The sequence below is a fragment of the Prosopis cineraria genome, unplaced genomic scaffold (assembly GCF_029017545.1).
Source record: "Prosopis cineraria cultivar Desert tree isolate PC_DT_omini unplaced genomic scaffold, ASM2901754v1 PC156, whole genome shotgun sequence".
Taxonomy (NCBI): domain Eukaryota; kingdom Viridiplantae; phylum Streptophyta; class Magnoliopsida; order Fabales; family Fabaceae; genus Prosopis; species Prosopis cineraria.
The window spans coordinates 44,844-67,010 of NW_026555483.1; the positions used below are offsets into that span (position 1 = coordinate 44,844).

The following is a 22,167-nucleotide window of genomic DNA, read 5'->3' on the forward strand; positions in this document are numbered from 1 at the left end:
CAGTATTAACAATTTTAGTTTAAATTTTAATAAATACACTTTCTATTATTTTATAGAGTTTCAAAAATATAATTTTACAAAAGAAATTAACAAATAAGTACCTAAATAGTAAATACCCAATTTTGTGGTACTATTTTATCATTTCAAGAGATTTATTTGTGTTTTTTCAAAGAATATTACTTCATAATAAAACAAAATCCTTAACGGAAAAAAAAGATCCTATTGCAATAGTATTGTAGATTTAATATTTTCATACATTCGGAACCATTATAGAATATTATAGCTTTACGCACAATTGGGCAAAAAGCAAAAGCTGATGGTCTGGGAGGACACCGTCCCAATCAACAGTACTCTGTAATATTATAATATCATCAACCGACGTAGCCTGCACCGTCACTAGATCGGTATTCTCCAATTCCTAACAAATCCTGGAAAAGTATAATTGAACCAGAAATTAGTAAAATAAGTTAGCATTTGAATTTGGCCCGTGCGAACATGAAACTTTCAAGGCAGGCATAATAGAGAGAGTAAGTAAAGGGGTTTTCGTTTTCGTTTTTGTTTTTAATAAAAAAGTCATTTTAACAAGCGGCACACAGTGGAGAAAGTGGATTTGTTGCTAATAAAGTTTAAAGTAACGGGAACATGAATATGAAGAAACTCTTTTTTTTTTTTGGGTGTAAAATCATCGTTGCTTTAATGGCACAAGCAAGTTTTATTAGATGATCCGAGGTTAGACAATTGGCATATATTGGCTGGCCATATGACCATGTAGCAATATGAAGTACAAGTAAATTTAAGATTATATGGACTGCTATTTAACTCATTTGAAGTATTTAAGTCTCATTTGTTATAATGGAAAAATTTTTAATAGAATTAAAATTAAAATTAAAATTGAATTGAGTTATAAAAGCTTATTTGATATGGGTATAGAATCCGATATAATTTTAATCATTTATGTATTTAAAATAATAAAAATATCAAAATACCCCCTTGCTAGAAAAAAGTCTCACCACACCTCTCCTCCTACCACCCACAACCTCGACAGTTCAGCTGCATGGAAAGAGAGATGCCATGGAGAGAGAGGGGGAAAGAGAGAGGGGAGAGAGACGTTGTGGGCGGTGGCTAGCGTCCAAGAGCCTCCACAAGCTCAAGCACCTTTGCAAGTCCTCATCCGCATGTAGATGAGCGATGCCCAGACTTGGGTAAGCGCTGCCATGACACACAATGACACTTGCCTCAACTAGTTGGGCCCTATCCACGACCGCAAGTCCCTCCAAGCTACCTTTGCCTCTATCGCTAGAGTTGGGTGCTCAAGGTTATGGTTTATGATAATGCAACGATTAAGATTTATGGACCAAACCCATTGACAAACTTTGTGACTCCTCTGTCGAGAAAAAAGGCCGACGAAGCAGAGGTGGCGGTGAAAATGAAAATGAATGTGGTGGTGAAGTCAGAAGCATCCAGCTCCGGCTATGATTCTGACAACAAATCACATTGTCTACCATCTCCCACGTCAGTTCTGCAATTCAAAAGCAATTGCAATGAAGAGACCAAGCCGCAAAGGGCATGAGAATTAGAGAAAGAAAGCAAGGCAAAGCAGCTGAAGTGGAAGATGTATTCTAGGAGTGTGAAAGCCAATCAAGAGAAGGAGGATTATTTCAAGTTCGACATGCCAAAGGAGGATTACTTTGGATTCAATATGCCAAATTGGGAGCAAGTGTTCGGTTTCTCAATGTCAAAACCAGAATACTTGTTATTGTTCAAAGAAACTCCACCATTTCTGGGGGAGACGACGCCGATGTTAGTAGAGGAAGATTTCAGAGTGATCAAACCAAGAAAAAAAAAAGGCAAAGATAAGATAGAGGGCATGGTGGTCTGAAAAGATTAATTCCATAGAATCTGACCGATTCCATCCTCATTATGATAGAATCCAATTCAAGAAAATTTTCCTGAATTTGGATTCCCAAGAATCACAATTCAAATATACCAAACTTGTCTTTCTCAGGATTCCATTTCCGTTTCTGATTTTTTTTGGATGATTCTTGCATACCAAACATGGCCTTAGGTGGAGGGAAAGCAGCTAAAGCTATGTAGTGATGAATAACTTAAGTATAAAAAGGGAAATTTACGACATTGATAAAAGATGACCTACTTGACATGCTTTGTTTTTGGCTCTCGTCTCTGCTGTGCTAGGTACGTCATGATTCGGTTTCTGAAATCTCTTCTCACGCCGCTCACAAGAGCCCCATCCATCTGAGAACCTGCCTCCCCTGATAGTGATGGGGTTAACCAAAGAATGGCAACGTGATTGTGGTGTAAATGAGAAGAAATTAAAGTGACATGAATCGCAACTACCAAACAAGAAACATACTGCATGTATGCCCGAACCACAAACTCAGCGCGCTGGACATTACGATTCTCATCAAACTCAATATTCTTGTCTCTAATTTCAAAAGAAATATTGAAGAAGCAAGATATCTTCCTCCAACCTGTACGAAACACTTGCACCGTATTACATTTGACCTGATCTACTATGTTCAATGAAAAATGAAGAAACTTCGTTTACCTGACTTTTTTATGAAAGGCTTCCCCGAAATCAATGTATAATCAGTCTTCTCCAAAATCTGTCAATTGAAGGCACAACAAATCAGCAAGGCATTGTTTAGGCAAATCGCAGCTAAGAGTGGGGCACAAAAAAAAAAAAATCGCAGCTAAGAGAACAAAATTACCACCACTAAACTCCCGTACCAACATTAGATTACTTGCAAATCACAAGAAGTCAAAATAATGGATACTTGAATGACCTCTTCTGGCGATACATTTGTAATATCATATGCAGGAAGATGGGCAGACATAAATTTTATTACTTATTTAGCCCCAATCTGAAAGCATCTGCTCATGTACCTTTGGGTTTGGATTACAAATATTATGACCAAATCAAAGTCCTCGAACATATCTAATCAAGTATGCTTGGAATAAGTTATGTTTGCCAAGAAAATATGGTTTGGTTTCAACCAGTAAGGATATTTAAAAAGACTGCAGCTTAGTGTGCGATTATTCAAACAGGATCAGAGTCAGGAGGGAAAAAAATACGTTCACCCAGCTTTCTGATTGATGGCAGATGAGAAATTTTACGTTGGTCAGCTAACATTAAATGAATAAGCCTCACAAGAGAATGCCTTGAAAAGATGCAAATGATAATAAGAACTATGATTTCTTGCTAGCATTATACTATCAGAACAATAGATATATTACAGTGATCCTAAATACAGACCTCTCAATGTTTCTTTATGTCAAGTATATAATTCAGTTATCTCTTCCGTTCTATAACAATGGAGCATCCTTCTGAGGTTCAAATTTCGCATTATCATTAACCAACACTTAATTAAACATACTAACAAGTAACAAGTATATCGGAATAGTTACCGCCATGGCTGTATTTTGGTATTCCTTGAACAATGAAACTGAAGGGAACTTCCCAGAAAATCCATACATCGTGATCTCCCTCTCCTCGCTCCTGTCACTGTACCCTGGAGAGACCTCTGTATAAGGACTAATCTCTTTCACTCGAAGCCTCCCTATCTCAGGCGACAGATGCGCCTCCCGTGACGAATAAAAAGCTGCTGCCGATGGCGTTCGCTGCCCATTATTCACCAGAGCCAGTGGACTACTCTCGCTCGTCTCTGAAGGACAAATCCTTGCAACCTTCCTAGGAGGCCGGTACGACCAAGGTTCATGATCCACTTCACCGTCGCCTGTAGCCTTGGATTCGATGGAAGCTGAAGGGGAATCCCTCGAGATTCTCTGGAACTTGGTCGGTGGCAAGGGTTTTGAGATCGGAGATGGGGATGTGGTATTATTATATTTGATGGCAAGGGATTTGCACTTGGTTGTGGAACGGGAGGCAGTGGCGGAATCAATAACAGCCCACAAAGCGGCGTCGTCGAGATCCTTATCGTCGATTTGGGAGTAAGCTATTGGGGAGGCCATTTTCTAAAGTAGGGGGGAATTAAGAGGAGGGTTTTCGACTGAGAAGCTCAGGGCTAGCGGAAGAGAGAAAATGTTCGGATTTCATAGTGAGACTCTGATAGTCAGATGGGCGATCGGATTAACCGAGGAAGATAAGGCTTCTTCTCGACTGTGACAGTGTGAATCCCCACCCTGCATCTGCAATCCGAAGATCGGAAGATGCGCGGGTTATTTGAATTCAAATCCGCTTCGTCTGGCAAGGATCTAAACGTAGTCGCCCTGAGATAGAACCATATTCACTTTCGGGTGGATAATTCGAGTGGACAAAACTTATTTAAATCAAGTTTAATTTAAATTTGTTTATTTGAATTAAATTTAAAATATTATATCTCTTTTAAAAAATTTATATAGTTAAGTCCGACTCTAACACCTTCAGTTTTAAATTTATTCGAGCTAGCCTGAATACTTAAAACTTTTTTAAAATATTTTTTCTTATTTTTTAAATTAATTTTAAACTTAAATAATTTTATTAAATATAAAATATTATTTTAACTTTAAAAAAATAAAGTAAAAAATAACTTATTAACTTTGTACTTAAGTAACTATGTTATTGTTTGGTTTTATTTTGTGTAATTTATTCATGAATATTTTCTTTATTTATAAATTAATATCTTAATTATTTAACTATTACTCTTATCATAGTCACATATAAAATTTTTTATATTTTTAATTAAATTATATTATTTTCATTATGATTTAATTGATCTCAATTCAGTCACAATTAAATTACTAAATTAAAATTATTAACCCAATTAGTTTAAATTTTTTAATAACTTTTGAATAAATTATAATTTTTATTTTTATAAATATAAAAAAATAGCCATCATTATATTATATAAAAAAATTATTTAATTATAAGTAAAATGTTATTTTTTGAAATTATTTTTCTTTAATTTTTTATATTGCTTGACCCTTACATGTAAAGAATTTTTACTCTAATTTATTCTTAATTTTTAATCAAGTCTAGTATGGACAATAATCAAGTAATTATTTAAGAATATTATTTTATTTATTATGTTTATCTAGTAGTAGAGTCGGGAATTTGTACATACTTAAATTTTATTTTAATTTTATTTTTGCTTTAAAATTAATTATCTTATTTTATAAAAATATAAAATTAATTTTTTATAAGAAATGATGTATTGGACTCAAAAAATTAAAAAAATTGGGTCTTAAATATAAAAATAAATACTCTCTTCGTTAAAAAAATGTATGGTATTTTTAACTAAATCTCATCTCCTAATAAAATAGTTACTAATTTTTAAATTAATCTTATCTTTTTAACTTTACCTCCATTAAATATCCTATAATAATATAAAGTCATTATTAATAGGGATACTTTTGAAAAAAAGCAATGATTACACCTCAAAAAATTAAAAATATTTTATATTTTTTAACATCCAACTCCTCAATGGAGGGAGTATTAAAATATATTTTAATATTATTTTGAGACATTTTATTGATTAAAAATAATAAAAATATGAAAATATAACTATTTTTAATTTTTTTAAATAACTATAATAATATACTCAAATATATAGTATTTTGGTATAAAATGATATAAAACTTAAAAAATTAATTAATATTTATTAAATTTTATATATTTTCTAAAAATTTATTTTTTTATTCAAATATTCGAGCTAAGCGCGAACCCTATTGGACTTGGCTCAAATTTTCTTGGGCCTATTCGAGCGAAACATTAAAAAATAATATTTTTTTAGGCTTGACCCCAAATTTTTCAGGCAAGTTCAGGCTTGGTCTAAATTACCAGCTCTATCCACTTATTTGCTTTTTCATTCCACTGATGATGACCACTGAGCTCATCATTCAAAACGCTTTGTTTGACTAAGTGGAGATCATCCTGACCATCTGTGGCTGTATAAGTTGATTTGTTTGATCATTTAAAATTCACTCCTCTATAGGTCAACAACTAAGTGGGATTGTGTTTTCATTCTCTAAATTTTCCCACAAAAGTTCATATTAGAGCAAAGTAAGAGATGGATGGCATAGAAACAGGGCATGAAGAAGGAAGAGATTGCATTGAAACAACATAAGAAGAAGGAAGAGATTGTTTCCAAATTGAGGATGAAGAAGGAATAGATGGATTGATGCAAGCTAGACAAGAGAAGGAAGGAAGAAATGGATCACAACAAGCTCAACAAGAGGAGGAAGGAAGAAGACAAAGGTGGGAACCAGTATACTAGTTACTCATACGTGCACGCACATATTGAATGAAATGCATGAAAACAAATAACATATACAACCTGAAATGGGAGCTAATACACATACACATAAAATGTTGAAACTAAAAAGAAGCAGTTGAAACTGACACTATCACACACACACACACACATAACCTAAAGGGAGTTAAATACATGCCCATATATATAAACTTGAAAGGAGTTAAATATAAAAAGACAATATTATAATTTTATCTTGTTATGAATTTTCTTAAAAAATTAAAAATTTAATATTATTTAAATACATACATACATATATATATATATATATATATAATGATTCTATTTTGCATAGGGACTTTACAATGTAGGACGAATTGAAACCTAAAATAGGAAGGGAGTTTAGAAGTTGAGAAGAGGCATGGGAATTATAGCAAAAATATGCTAAACACACTGGGTTTAGACCTATAAAATACAATGGTACAAATAGTAGAAAAGGATGGTTCACTTATTACATATACATATGTATCCATCAAGTATATTACATATAGATATGTATGTTGTGACAAAGGTTATCAAAAAGAAGGTAAAAAGGAGACATATTCTTCCAAGTATCAAGCAGAGACAAGGACAAACTATAAGGTAAGATGATAATATATTTCATTGATTAAAAGTATAAAATCACTAAATTTGTTTAAGAACATAACCCCCCTTATCCACATTATCAAAAAGCACTTTTTAGCATCTCAAATAAATTTATCAGAAGTTGATGCTTGTGGGATTGATCTAGCAAGGAAGTCTAGGCTCCAACAAAAATTTACTTTTGACCTAATGATTACATATGTTGAACATAATTCAAATGTTGGATATACTCAAGTAAATATGCAAAACTATTTACAGAAACAAAGGCAAAGAAGCATGAAGTATGGAGATATAAGGTGTCTATTTGAATATTTTCAAAAATAACTTGCAACATATCCTGCATTCTACCACAAATATCAAGTAGATATAGAGGAACAAATCCCTAATGTATTTTGGGCAGATGCTACAATTACTAATAGACTATGCTTTTTGGTGAGATTGTATCTCTAGACACAATCTATTGCACAAATTGTGATGATTAACCTCTTGCAATATTTTTTAGCTTTGATCATTATGGAAGTATGGCCATTTTTAGCAATATTATTGTATGATGAAACCATTGTGTCTTTTAAGTGGCTATTAGAAACTTTTTTAGATGCTCACATGTAAGAGAAGCCTAAAATTGTGTTTATAGATCAAGATCAAACTTTGGCGAGAGCTTTGAGTGATGTTCTTCCTAACACAAAACATTGTTTGTGTACTTGGCATTTAAAGCAAAATGGCATAAAAAACTTAGGAAACTTAATGAAAGATGGATCACATTTGCTAACTAACTTCTATAAATGCATGTCTAAAATTTTAAAAGAAGACAAGTTCGAAGAAGTTTAGAGCCAATTAATCTCTTCTTATGATGTCCATGAAGATACATGGTTGATATCCATGTATAATATCAAAGAGAAATGGGTTTGGTGCTATGTAAAGAATCATTGTGCATTAGGTATGAGAAGTACACAACTTAGTAAAGTGTGAATGCTAATGTGAAGAGATGCACAACACTGAGTTTAGATATCAATGAATTCTTTACCACTTTTGACAAAGCTGTAGCAAAAAAGCAAGACAAGAAATTGAAACTTGAGTTTGATTCTTAACAACAAATCCTGAAGATGGTTAATCAAAGCATGCCTATGTTGCACCAACTTGTGCTAACTTGCACTCCTACTTCCTTTAACATGTTCCAAGCACAATAGAGCCTCTAATTCTCTATGATGTTGATTAACCGTAATGAGAAAGGACCATTATATATATACACTGCCCACATGGTTGATGAAAGGGGAAAATGGAGAGTTAAGTTTAAACCTAACACACAAGAAATTTGTTGCACTTGTCGGATGTTTGAGACCACTATAATATTGTGTTGTTATGCGTTGAAAGTATAAGAGTCAAAGGATATGAAAATTAGAAAGACCAGAGAAGCAAGAAGTGATGTTGTACATGATGTTGGAGGGTGTAAGATACAAGCAGACCCAATACTTGAAATAATACAAATATATAGATGATTAATGCATAAAATGGGCATTTTGGCAAAAAAAGGCAACGCAGAATCTTGAAAGTTTTGAGCGTATTCAAAAATGCATCATTAAATTGGAAAATGAAACTTCAGATAGTAATGAAGATACTATTGCTAAACCAAGTAGATCATCAATCATAGACTCTGAAAATATGCCTAAAGGATTCAAAAAAAGAGAAGGAAGAAAAAGAAAGCAACACTATGAACCTTAGGAAGAAAAAAATTTAATGATAAGAAGATGACTTATAAAAGACTAAGAGGTATTGAGTTTTTATTTAAACTACATTTAATACAAAAAGAAATTGTTATTAATTTTATATTTATCTTGTGTGGGGCATTCAAGAGGCACCATCTTGTAGGAAAAGAAGAAAAGATTAAAAAAACAAATTTATAAAGACACAAGCTATAACAATTTGAACAAAACTTGTATAAACTCAAGAGTCAACATTCTCATACTTAGTAACTCTAACTTAATATATTTTTCCACCATTTGCATCCCAAGCATTGTCATTTACAAGCTTGTTGTTGGTAAATATCAATAAATAAGTTACTACTAATAATTATATATAGTTTTCAAAACTATTAATACTTGGAATGTAGGAGCCTAAAAAATTGGAATCCCATCTCTTGAAGCCATGGAGATGACAACAAATTATTTACAAGGTATTCAGTAGAAGAGTAGATGGGCACAACTTGCATAAGAATAAGCTTTTATTTATTTCACAATTTTTGTTCACTTGCTAGCTATATACATATATCATCACATATGGCCATCACACTACATAAACATTACAAGTTACAATTTCTTCTTCATACATGACATTAAAGTAGATACAGGATAGATTGCTAGCTACTTTTTTTGAATCCATCAGCATTGCATAATTTTCTTGGATATTTTTTGTATATCCCTATCTCATCTCTTAGAGCACATGACTTCATGGTATGGTTCTTTTTATAGGAAAGCACTTGCTTTGCTTTGTTGGACTACAATCAATCTCCATCCATTATTAGACAATTTTAGCCTTTCTCTTTTAATTTTTTTTGTTAATCTACTATTGTAAATGTCCATTTTACTACAAGATAACTTATTTTGTGCATATATCTTTCAGTATTTTATATATATATATATATATATATATATGTCCATTCTGCTCTTAAAGGTCTTCTTAAGTCCAAACTCATTCCTTAATTATTCCTACAAATGAAATATGCACTAAGGGTAAGAACCATGTTCAACCTGCATATCTACATATGCTAAGAGTATTAATTGATTGTTGCTATTCACACTTCAAACAAATGGCTTTCTTATGAAGGAGCTATTGATTTTCAAATTGAGGAATGTGAAATAAGACTTGAACAAATTTTTATCAAGCGCAAGCATGGAGGACAACAAGAGTTGTTAATGTGTAATTGCTCCACAAGATAAATCAGTCTCTTAAACAACTAGAGGAGGAGCAAGATGCCTTAGAATATAAACATCATGAATTGGAAAATTGATCTGATTATAATAACAACTAGTGATTGATCACAAGATTTAGGAATAAATAGATAGATAGCATAGTTCATGATAATAACTCAAGTACGTAAGTTTTTTGGTTCTAGCTTTGCATGGGAGGATTCAAAGGCTGGAATAATATTAAATGATTTAAGAACTTAAGGTTTGAAATTATTCTCATTTTTGTATCTATTTCATCTTCAGACATACTACCTTCAATGCCATTGATAAGACACATTTTAGAATTTTTATTTAGTCTCATTTATAAGTTATAAAGTGGCTTTTTAGGTAATATTTAAAAAGTATTTTTAAAATTATCTTTTGTGTAAGAGAAAAAGTAACATGATGTTTTTTAGATTTGCTATATAAGGGCATGTTTAGAATTTTACACACTTTTATTCTTTTTATTATTTTTGCATTGATATTGATGAGATTGATAAAAATGATTTATAAAGAGCAATGAATGAATAAGTTGTAAAATTGAACAAAGATCGAAAGTCATAAGGTAGGCTCTAAGATCAATAATCATCTATGCCAAGGAGCTTTATAGTAACAATATAGCCGGAAAAATCCCACCTAAATTTGGAAATTTGACAAATTTGGTGACCTTGGATCTTTACGCCAATCACATATCTGGCAGCATCCCAGAAACACTAAAAAATTACGATTCCTATATGACATGCTCTTAAATTTGTAGTTTATATTTAAATCTGTTTCAATTTTATTTCTTGATTAAAATGTCTTAGTTATCTGTTACATACTCATACTGCACTTCATTTTGCTTATTCTTTTTAACATTAAACTGTCATTAATCAAATAGTTAGAAGACACTCAAGAAGGTCCTACACCACACTGCATCTAGAATTTTTAGCCAATGGAAAACAATGTGGAAGATTAATTTATAGTCTAGTAATCTGTAATGACCTGGTCTAAAATTTTCCACTTCATCTACTAAAGCAACAAAGTTGAATAAGAGCAGGAAGAAGAACCAACAAGAAAGCTTCTAAAAACACATTATATTCTCACATGGTAGTTGGCAGTCCATAAAATAGGATATTATATAGCTTCCGTTGATGGATTATTATACCCAAAACAAACAAATAGAAGGACATGATTATTGAATGGATTGAAATTAACAAAGATTGGCCGATTGAAAAAATTAATATGCACACACCAACCTCTTTAGACTTGTAACTCGCAGATGTTGGATTAGCAAAACCCCAACCTCTATCAATGGTCAGGCCTCTCGTTCTTCAAAATTCACAAATCGTAGAAGGTTTTTGCCTTGCTGACACTGTCATAGGTCTCTGGTGCAGACGCTCTAGCATGTCTGGTTCTTTTGATTTAGGGAGGAAGAGGAATAACAAATTAAAAAAAAAACAAAATATCAATTTAAAAAATATGATTGAGATTATTTAAGAACCAATGCTCAGATTTGTTCACCCACTCAAAACAGTGCATTTTGAGTGATGAGCTCTTGGTGCCGAATGAGGACACCTGCTTATTTACTTCCCATTTTCATGTTTTGAACTTTTGATCACAACACAAATAGTGTCTTCAAAATTCTTTTTATTTCCTCTCATGTCTTTTAGATTTTTTTTTTTTTGCTTTTTTCTTTGACTTTTATTGGAGTATATCCTTAATTCTTGTACCACTTTTATGCATCCAAAATTAAATTCAACAGTAACTTGTTACAAGAGAAGAGGTTCAACATCTTTGGAAATCAATCAAATATAAATTTTGAAACCAACAATTTAATGAAAATTAAAAAAAATGTAACAATGATTAAATAAGGAAAAAAAAAGATAATTTGTAAAACAAAACCCATTAAATGCGCCATTATATTTGCATGCCCATTTTTTTGGGGTAACGCTCACTCAATTTTTAATCATTAAAGTGAGAATCTGTCTCCAAGATCACCAAGGAAAAATAAGCAAGTTGACTGATAATTTTTCAAATAAGAAAAAGGTGCCAAGAAAATGATTGGCAGAAGAAAAAGAGAACCGTTGACAGTTTCTTTGCCTCCAAAATTCTGAAGCTAAACGAACCTCTTCTTCTTCCCTCATTTCCTCTCTTCCACTTCTTTCTTGGTCCCCATACATCTATCGAAGATCAATCGAAATGAAAAAAGAAAGTAAAAAATTATAGTAATATCCAAAACCTTTCTTCTATGTTATTTCTTTATTCCTCACTTTTCCTTCAATGATCTTTTTTCACCAAATTCAATGTTTGGTTGCATTGTAATATTTATGTAAGACCTTTGCATCTTCTATCTTCATGCGTTAGATTAGAGTTCCTTTCATCTAAGATGCAACGCAAGAAAACAATGACCATGAGTTGGAAAGGCATTGATGATGACAATGACGATGAGAACTTTTTTGAAAGCTTGGACGGTGCTTCGTCGTCCGATGAGGATGAGGAATTCCAAGAAAGCCGCATGTCCTTCTCAGCAAATTCTCAGAGATTCAGAATCATGACAAGAAAAGCGTCAATGGCGCCAATGGCGATGGCGATCCCTGACTTCGACTACAACATATGGATGGCAGCACCAGGATCGATCACTGAACGAAGAAGACGATTGCTTTATGGAATGGGCCTAAACGAGAACAAGGAAAGCTTGAGGTTGGCGAGCATAGTGATCGGGCGTGCAATGACGAGGAAGTTTGAAAATCATGCTCCAGCTGAGCCCAGTGCGCTCGGTAAGTCCACAGAGGCTACCGTTCCTAATACTAGGGGTGCAGCTGTTGCTGTAACTGTTGAAACTAATGCTGCTGCTGCTACAAATGCTGAAACTGCTGCCTCATGTGATCAGAATAAAACAGAGCATAAAACTACATCTGAGTCACCACCCTCACCACCATCGGCTGATGAGCATAAAACAGAGCATTCCCCTCTGCCATTCGTTCTAGTCAGGTCACGCTCTGACGGTGACATAGATTGCGATACTTATTCCTTGCCTAGAATGAGGAAGGAGGAACTAGTAGGTATGGTTACTAAAATAGTGCTTGATTAGCGCTGGTTCTTTCATTTTTCCTGAGAAGAATATGGTATGTGATTATGCTGATCGCTACTCTTAATTGCTTGTTACAGGTAAGGTCTCAAAGCAGCGTCTGACAAGAACATCATCAGAGATCACCCTCGCTCGTCCTCGCATGTGCCCCTACACATACTATGGCCCAGCCTCTGCTGCAACAATGAAACAGGAGGCCAGTTCAGGTGCTTTAGGGATAACCAATCTGGGCGCCAACATGACCGCAAACTAACCACGGTCGTGTCAAATACTAGATTCGCTTCCTTCTTCCTTATCAAGAACCTCGACACCGGAAAAGAGTTCATTGTCACCGGAAAGGACCCTGGCAACGACGGCACATGGAGCAGTCTGAATGACATACAAACAGGAAAAAAACTAACGATGGAGGAGTTCGAGAAATCTGTAGGGCACTCACCGATCGTTAAAGAGCTCATGCGACGCGGGAGAGAAAAAAATGACGAGAGTAAGCCGAGCGCAAACTACTACCTGAACAAGAGCTTGAGAATGAGCAAGAAAACTGGGGTTGCTCTGTTGAAGAACATAAAGGGCGTGGCAAGCGGATTCATCGGCGAAAGAGAGAGATCGGAGAGCATTAATGAAGTAACGCCTCCTAATTTGCCTCCCCTACCTCCTTCTGCACCACAACCAGCAGCTAGCTCAGATCCAAATCAGAAGCAGAATAAGAACAACGAATGGGTTAGGGTGAGGCAGAGCGGGAAAACTCATAAAGAGCTTTCAGCGTTGCACATGTGCCAAGAATTTCAGGCTCATGAGGGGGGTATTTGGATCATCAAGTTTAGCTGGGACGGCCGTTATTTGGCAAGTGGCGGCGAGGATAAGGTGATTCACGTGTGGGAAGTGCAGGAGTGTGAGCTCATGTCCTTGACCGCGGAGGAAGGGAATCTCACTCCACTTCATCCCTCGCTGCTTGCTTCGTCGGCCGCCCAAGAGGGGGCGATGGAGGAGGAGGTGGCAGCCAAGAAAAAAGGCAAACCCGGGACTAAAAAAGATGATAAGGTTCCGGAGCACGTTCATGTGCCGGAGACCGTGTTCTCCCTTTCTGATAAACCCTTCTGCACTTTCCTAGGCCATTCTGAAGACGTTTTGGATTTTTCTTGGTCCAAAAGTCAGGTCAGGGCACTATTTTTTTTTAATGTTTTTTTTTCCCCAAACACGTTATTTTTTATGTTTCATTGTTGTGCAAATTCTTGCATGTTTTAAGGAAGGGCCAAGATTTACTTACATTAGTTGAAATCCCTGGAGAACAGGAGATTTTATGCATGTTGATGTTTTTTTTATCACTCAATAAACGTCTAAGCAAGCTAAGTATGAGAAACTATACTATAATTTTCTTTATGTCTTTTTAAGTACGGGAATAATTTACTGAAGTTGGAATCACTGCAGTTGCTTCTCTCGTCTTCAATGGATAAAACAGTGAGACTATGGGACCTGGAATTGAAGTCCTGCTTGAAGGTGTTCACCCATAATGACTATGGTAAGGTTGCCATACGTTTTGGTTCTTTTACGGGGGAAAAAGTGTTGTTTTAAATATTTGGTGAGCGTTTGAATTTAAACGAAATGAAATAATTGCCTCAAGTGTCTCCATACATGTAATTGTTGTTGGGCGGGGCACAGTAACGTGCGTACAGTTCAATCCAATAGACGAGGATTATTTCATAAGTGGGTCCCTGGATGCTAAGATTAGAATATGGAGCATTCCTCAACGGCAAGTCGTGGATTGGGCCGACGTTCATGAAATGGTCACCGCCGTTTCTTACACTCCTGACGGTCAGGTGGGCCCTTTTTCATAAGAAAAGTTACATTAAAAAAATCCCACATCTCATAATTTTTTACAGTTAAATTTTCAATAATTTTTTTAAAAAAATTAATTATAAATATTGATTCATATAGTTATAAGTTCAGAATTTTTAGTTGTTTCAATTAATATTTATAACTTATTTTTTAAAAATTTTTATTGATGACTTAATTGTCATAAATTTTGAGTTTTAAGACTTTGTAGTCATTCCTCCTATTTAATACTCCAACACATGCTAACCTTGATCCATGAAAATAATGGTTAACATAATGATTGCATAAACTATCAATGCTACAGGCTGCTCTTGTTGGTACACATAATGGGACTTGTTGTATGTATGGCACACAAGGTACAACCCCTTGCTCTTTATATACCCTCGGCTTGGCAATCATCATAAATCCTTCTTGCAAAACTTTGACATATCATGAATTCCTGTTGCAGACTGCAAACTAAGTCAAACAAGCACAATTGATTTACAGCAGAGAAAGAAAGCTCCGCTGAGAAAAATCACTGGTTTTCAGGTAATTATAGCATTGTTGATTTTTAATGAGCAATAGCTGATAGCTGTGAAGCCTGTTTCATACTATAAAAAGGAGAATGTAAATGAGTTGGCGGCTTTGTATATGTTTTGCAGTTCGCACCGAGTAATCCGTCAGAAGTGCTTGTCACTTCAGCTGATGCCAGGATTAAAATTGTAGAAGGCACAAAAGTTGTTCATAAGTTCCAAGGTGCTATCACAAGCCATGATCATGATCGGTTACTAATTATTCTGTTTAACTAACCTGACTTAAAATATATTCATATATATATATATATATATGTATTCTTTAATTTCATGTTTCATAATCACATATCGGTAGTTTAGTCATTTAGTCACGCCCTTATACGCTCCTAAATTTTAGAAATGTACAATTTATAAATTCATTTCTTCAAGGCTTCTTTTTTCGGCACTCCAACTTTAGAGAACATATATTCGCCATGTTTTGTCATATATTTGAGCGATGAAAGACATAGTTTTAAAGAGTTAAAAATGGGTCAAATAATATATTTAAGATTCTCGAATGAAATAGATAGAGCATGTATATATCTTTGAACAAGAAATACCTTTCCTTAATAAGAGATGTTTTTACAGTTATATTTCATCTAGTTCAGAAAACAAAGTACTAATCACATGGGTTAGAAAATGAAAATTATGAATCTCTCTGGTTTTTTTGGTCAAAATTTATGAATCTCTCTTTGGATACAATATGTGTATGGTCTTGACCGGGCACGTTAGCAGGTTTCCGAAATTCAAACAGTCAAATCGCGGCTTCATTCAGTCCGAGTGGAAGACACGTGATAAGTGCGAGCGAAGATTCTCAGGTATACATGTGGAAGTACGAAGAGCCTCGACAAGGAGGCAATAACGCAAAAGCAAGAGCATTAGTTATGACTAGGGCTTTTGAGAGCTTCCCCTGCAAGGATGTTTCTGTGGCAGTGCCATGGCCTTTCACCATCAAGGGCGATCCCCCTCAAGCTAACAAGAAGACTTCCAAACGCCCTTCAGATGATAACAGCAAGAGAGGTAATCTTCCCCCTCTTCCCAACAAGAAGGAATCAGATCCTTCCGCCACAGATCAACCTAACACCGACGCCGCCGCCGATTCACCGCCCAACAACGGCACCACGACGTTGCCGCCTCTCCCTCCCAAGAAAAATACCACCGACGATGAAAATAGCTCCGAAAGTACTGATAACAGTGATAGTGCTAGTTGCACCGCCGCTGAAAGTGGTCCCGATGATCGCCAAGAAGTGGATCCCATGGCCATATCGCTAACAGAGTCGTTGGCTTCGGATTCAGCCAGCTCGACGAGGCAAGATGATCCGTCTGCTATATCTGCTACCAATGCTCCGACCTCTTCGAGGTCTTCGTTTCGCCTTCTAACTGATAATAGCCAAGCAGCCACGTCATCAGGCTATCCTGTAGCGTGGGGCCTGGTGATTGCGACGGCCAGCATAGGGGGTGAAATTAGGTGCTATCAGAATTTTGGGTTGCCTAAAAGGATCAGCAGCGGCTTCTTTTGAATTCTCTCTTCTTGATCTTAATCACTTCAAATTGGATTCTTCAATTTACAGGTAATTTATACGGAAAGAAAATACATGTATGAAAGATCTGGGGCCTTCTAAATGAGATTCACTTATTTCTTTATCGTAATTTTCACTCGATCGATATCCTGTCTTAGAATGGAATTCGTCATCATTTCCAGACACACAGATGCGGATGGAAGTCCAGCCCCAGTGCCATGAAATGTCAGAATCATGCGCATCATGATGTCAAGTTAATCTGAGTTTTCTCGTTGCACTGATCTATATATGTACTTTGGATATGCAATTATTCTGATATATGTGTTTACATATATGTATATGTGTCCAGTAAAGGATCCTCAAATGGTTGACTTGATAGCATAGGCAAGGAGGAAAAACTTTGTCAATAAGGACGACTCGTAAGATTTTTCGCCGTAACTTGTATATTAGTGTGTGTGTGTGTGTGTGTGTAGATACGGATTATATTATTATGAAACTTATGATTGCGATTATCAAGTTAATTAATTCACTTTTTATGCAGTAATAAAGGTTATGCACATTGACGCATCAATTCCGCAACCTCCTTGTACTTTTTCCCCCCTTTTGTTTTATTTCTTCCCTAGAGTCTGAAGACTACCTTATGTACAACGTAGAATCGAAGAAAGAATCTGTCAGTTTTCATAAAGAAAGCAAGAGCCAAGAATCTTAAAGGCTCGAAGAGATGAATATCATATAGAGTAAATCATAACATAGATTTTGCTGATTATGCAATAAATGAAATATGCATCAGAATAAACTTCTCTTCCTTTATAGTACTATAGCTGATGAAATGCGTACATAGCAATTAGTAAGTACTCCCTCTAGTTTCATTTATCCGACACGTTCTAAAAGTTTATTTAATCTTATTTATAAGTTATAATGCTATTTTTTAAATAATATTTAAAAAATATTTTTAAAATTACTCTTTATAAAAAAAAAAGTAATATGATATCACTTTTAAAAATTTTTTTATATAAGAACATATTTAAAATTTTATATATTTTTATTTTTTTATATTTTTCTGCATTGATAATAGTATGGATGGTAGAAACGAATGATAAAAAGAAATGGAGAGAAAGCACAAAAGTAGCTAATAATTAATCATTTACTCAAAAAAAAAAGAAGCTAATAATCATGAAAGCTTGGAATTATTACAAATCACACAGATATCCCCCTCTCTCTATATCCACCCCCCTCCCCAATCTGATCTTTTGCAATTCTTCGACTTCACAAGTTTACATCATTCCTACCAATACCAATTAGTAACCGAACACGATAAAAACAATGAAGGAGAAGTGAAAACTCTCCGGAGATCAAGTGGTTTATCATTAAGGAGAAAGTTACAGCTAATAACTCATAATTATCATAAAATATACATCAAGTGAGCGAAGATCTTCTAAATTGTTCACCGGTCTGGGGATTCAACTCCTGACCACCCCCATGATAGTTAGTACGTTCTACGCAACTCTCTTTGTCATGCACATCCCAAATCACCAAGCGTCATAATTTAAACACCAGAAGTCCAGGAGAGTTATATAGAGAAGTCCAACCTTCAAACCACCAATAATGGCAGGTAAAAAAAAAAAATGGGGTGGTGGGGGGAGCTAAAAAGCAAAATTTTGCACTTGCACCTTATTAGTACACATGGAAACCATGGAGCATGTAGTTTTTGAGAACCAAATCAGATCAGTTGGGGTCATCTCTTCGAATCTTCTTGGTGATTCTGAGGGAATCGGAAAGTGGGTTGTGTTGAACTGGGAACAATAGCTGAACCTCTTTGGATGAAAGATAAATTGGGGCAGTAGCGAGAGTGTGGGGTGCTTTTCTTTTCAGAGATGGCTTGGGTTTTCTGGGTGCTGGCGGGCACTGTTTGGCCTCTGGGATTCTTTGATCCAAAGTAGTTGGAGTTCTGAACCCTTCCTCCTCCCCCTCCTCTTCCTCCTCCTCCTCCTCCTCCTCTTCTGCCTTTAGCTTGCTATTCTCTTTTGATAATAACAAGAATCCTCCTCCCTCCCCTTCTCCTTCTCTTCTTTCTTCTTTTCTTTTTGGGCTGTAGAATGAGGCTGGGAGCTGTTTCTTCTGTCAAACTGGCTCTGATTGAGATTGGAAATTGGATTATCCAGTCTCGTTGACGGCTGTAATCCCAGAGAGTCAGAAATCGCCCTAGACTGGGAACATTTTGGGACGCTTTCAATGAAGTGATGATTTTGAAACTGGAGAGCGGGTTTTATGCCGACATCTTCATCAGAATTCTCTTTTGAGAAGAAAATGCGCTCAATATTTGGGTACATGGGGCTCTGATTCAGGAGAGGATGGTGAAGAGAGAAGAAAGAGATGAGAAGAAGAGAGGTTGGAGTGTTGGTTATGGAGATCAAGCAAATGGGATTCAGAATATAATCATCAAATCAGTTTGGTTGTACCCTCTCGCTTTGGTTGTACTTTTCTGCGTGTGCCATGTTTCGGAAATATATATTATCTTTCGTCATGAAAATTTATTGTTAATAATAAATTGATCATAACTTTAAGATCTGATTTTTTTTAAATTTTTTTACTATTGTCTAATATATAGTTTCATCATATGTTCCTTTTATAATCTAAATTAAAACTTTTAAATCTGAATCTCTTACCATTATGATTGCTGTGGTTGTTTAATAATTAATATATATTAAAGAGGTCTGTATATATACAAACTTTGATGCATCTAAGCACGTGATTTGGTTGCTGGGGGACCCTTTTTACGCAACACGCTAGCTAGCTATAATATTTACATTGATGAGTGTCCCTTTTAATTTTATCTCCGAGTGATCTCTAGCTATCCAGCCAGTTGGTTGGTACATCTTGATCATGACTAATTTACTACAGGATGCTTTGTTTCACTTGCAAGCAATTGAAGCGCTTCTATTCTAAAAGGTTCTAAAAGTTTGACTTTATCCCAAGGTCTGCATCAACTATATTCATTCCCCTCTTTTTCTTTCTTTTTTCCCCCCTTTTCTTTTCCCCCTCATTCAAGGGCTCCGTTTTCATCATCACTTCTATTTCCAAAGCACACTTAGATTCCTCATTCCTTGTTGCACCTTTTTACATTACATTTTAAGTTAATTTGATTATCGATCAAAGAAATGAAATTAACATTTACTATTAACATCCCACAATAATTGCTGTTCAGTTGAGGAAATTGTAAATTTATGAAACAAATACTCCTCTAATCCTAGTTATAGGGTGAAGTTAACCACCTTGATGGTTTTTAAGAAATGATAATTAATAATATTCTACTTCTATAAGAAAAAATGACTTTCCAGTCTTGCTCTTAACTAAAATTAATTATCAAAATAAAATTTTCTTAACAATTAATCCTTCTGCTAAAAAATGTAAGGCATTTTTTAAGAGGTTAGATGTTAAGAAATCTAAAGCATTTTTATTATTTTAAAATATAATCATTACCTTTATTTTTAAAGTGCCCCTAATAAAAATTATTTTATGTTTATATTAGAGTGAAATATCCTGTTAAATAGGATAAATATGAAAATATGATATTAGTTTAAAGACAAATAACTATTTTATTGAAAAGTGAGATTTGATTAAAAATATTTACATTTTTAAGGAGAGATAAGTTTTTGAAAAAAATAATTGATAGTATATCTCTGTCCTGTGATACCTGAGAACAAAAGTGTGTTTGGTTTTTGTTTTTAAAATTATTTTGCAATACAATTTTTAAATTATTTTTTGAAACAAAATAAAAAATTATTTTTTTAGTTATGTTAATATAAAAAGAATTTTAGAGCTGAAAAATTGATTGTTAGTAATGGTTACCTGCTGTTAATGATAGTGGCTTATGATAATCATTAGTCAAGGGAACTATAATTTTTAATAATCAAACGTAATGTATTTTAAAAATAAAATAAAAAAATTTAAAAGTTTTTATTTTCAAGTTTTTAAAAATAAAAAAAATTATTTTATTTTTTAAAAATAAAAAATATTTTAAAAACAGAAACCAAATATGCTCCAAGTTTCCTTCTTGTTTTAAAAGCCATGTTTATTTTATGCAGCTAAACGTGTCTTTTTGTTGGGTGTCATGATTCTTTTCCTGTCAAATTAAACTAACTACTTCCTTTGTTAAAAAAATATAAGACATTTTTCTAAGATAAAATACTCAAAAATATAAGATATTTTGGGTCTTTTAAGATGTAATTAATAAATTTTTTTAAAAGCACCATTGATTAAGAGTGTAATTATCAAAATGTTTTAATTGAGACACCCATTCAAATAGGAGTAAACATAAAAAAAAATGTGTAATTTTAAAAACAATTAACTACATACTCATTAGAAAATGATGTAATTTAGTTAAGAATATCTTATAATAGTGAATAGATGTAGTGCTTAGATATTATGGGTTTAGCTCAACCCCTCTAACCGTTAGATATATTACATTACTAATAATAATCCCAACTACTATTTCAACAAAAAATAGAAAAAATGATAGAAAAATATATTTAAATTATATAAATGATAGATTGATTATACCAAATGGCATAATTTTTCTGGAGTCTCGTAGGATTTTTTTTCATTAGGAAATTAAAAAATGACCAAACTACCCTCAAATAAAACAAAAATTTCTAAATTGCAAATAACTATTGAATTGTTGTGAATTTAGACACAAAAGCTGTTAATGTGGGAACAAAAGTTATAAATGAAAAGTTATGAATTTTCAATACCTAATGCATATTAAGACCTGATGATCAGGACTTGCGAATAGCTATTAAATTATTGCAAATTTAAAAAAAAATTGTTAATATATGAATAAAAGTTGTGAATAGAAAGTTGTGAATTTTTTTAATATGAATAAAAGGAAAAAGTCTCATTTCGCATATTTCCTAATGATAGAAATATCACTTAAGATTCCAAGGAAATTATGCCTTGGTGAGACCAATCTGTCATTTACATAATTTAAATAAATTTTTCTATATTTTTTTAAAAAAATAATACCAACTACTATAAAGATCCGGCATCAAATTGCTTAACTCAGAATTTGGAGGATCCAATGATGGATCACATCACATGTACAACAAAACTTCAACTTCTATGACAATATTAATCACCTAACCAACAAATTAATTGAAGGGATTTTCCTCATAATTAGTATATGTAATTAAGTAAATAATGTACGTACACATCATGGATTTCTAAGCCATAATCCTTTTTAATTTTGTTGCTTTATTGAGCTCAAAGTTTACGCGCCCAAATAGGTTCAGGTGTGTGGGAGTTGAAATCTCTACAATCCGAAACTCTAAGGAGGAAAAACATGTGGACAAAATGAAGAAAGGAAGATCATTATATTTATATATTGTATTGATTTGTTTGGAAGTA

The 22,167-nt window shown here is 33.9% G+C and overlaps 2 protein-coding genes and 1 long non-coding RNA gene across 5 annotated transcripts; 1 reads left to right on the forward strand and 2 right to left on the reverse strand.

The window, feature by feature from the left end:
- Nucleotides 1–226: 226 nt before the first annotated feature.
- On the reverse strand, nt 227–4,233 carry LOC129295635 (uncharacterized). 3 transcript variants are annotated; one of them, XR_008589602.1, is made up of 6 exons: nt 3,427–4,233; nt 2,567–2,624; nt 2,372–2,489; nt 2,153–2,270; nt 1,011–1,519; nt 227–428 (listed from the first exon to the last, which is right to left on the reverse strand). XR_008589602.1 is itself a non-coding variant. In XM_054934171.1 (5 exons), the coding sequence occupies exons 1-5, from the start codon at nt 3,988–3,990 to the stop codon at nt 372–374; spliced, it is 915 nt and encodes a 304-aa protein (XP_054790146.1). In that variant the 5' UTR covers nt 3,991–4,233; the 3' UTR covers nt 227–371. The 3 variants fall into 3 exon arrangements, 1 of the variants encoding a protein (XP_054790146.1); XR_008589603.1 differs by having other exon boundaries at nt 356–428; nt 1,016–1,519; XM_054934171.1 differs by lacking the exon at nt 1,011–1,519.
- A 7,910-nt stretch (nt 4,234–12,143) lies between these two features.
- LOC129295633 (uncharacterized) lies at nt 12,144–17,229 on the forward strand. Its single transcript, XM_054934168.1, is given in 9 exon segments — nt 12,144–12,837; nt 12,944–13,071; nt 13,074–14,015; nt 14,289–14,379; nt 14,520–14,677; nt 14,998–15,049; nt 15,142–15,221; nt 15,335–15,428; nt 15,980–17,229. Coding segments are annotated over 9 exon segments (3,006 nt in total). The 5' UTR covers nt 12,144–12,161; the 3' UTR covers nt 16,765–17,229.
- An 864-nt stretch (nt 17,230–18,093) lies between these two features.
- LOC129295636 (uncharacterized) lies at nt 18,094–18,574 on the reverse strand. The gene is made up of 2 exons (XR_008589604.1): nt 18,435–18,574; nt 18,094–18,353 (listed from the first exon to the last, which is right to left on the reverse strand). It is a non-coding gene; the product is annotated as an uncharacterized LOC129295636 (long non-coding RNA).
- Between the last annotated feature and the right edge of the window lie 3,593 nt (nt 18,575–22,167).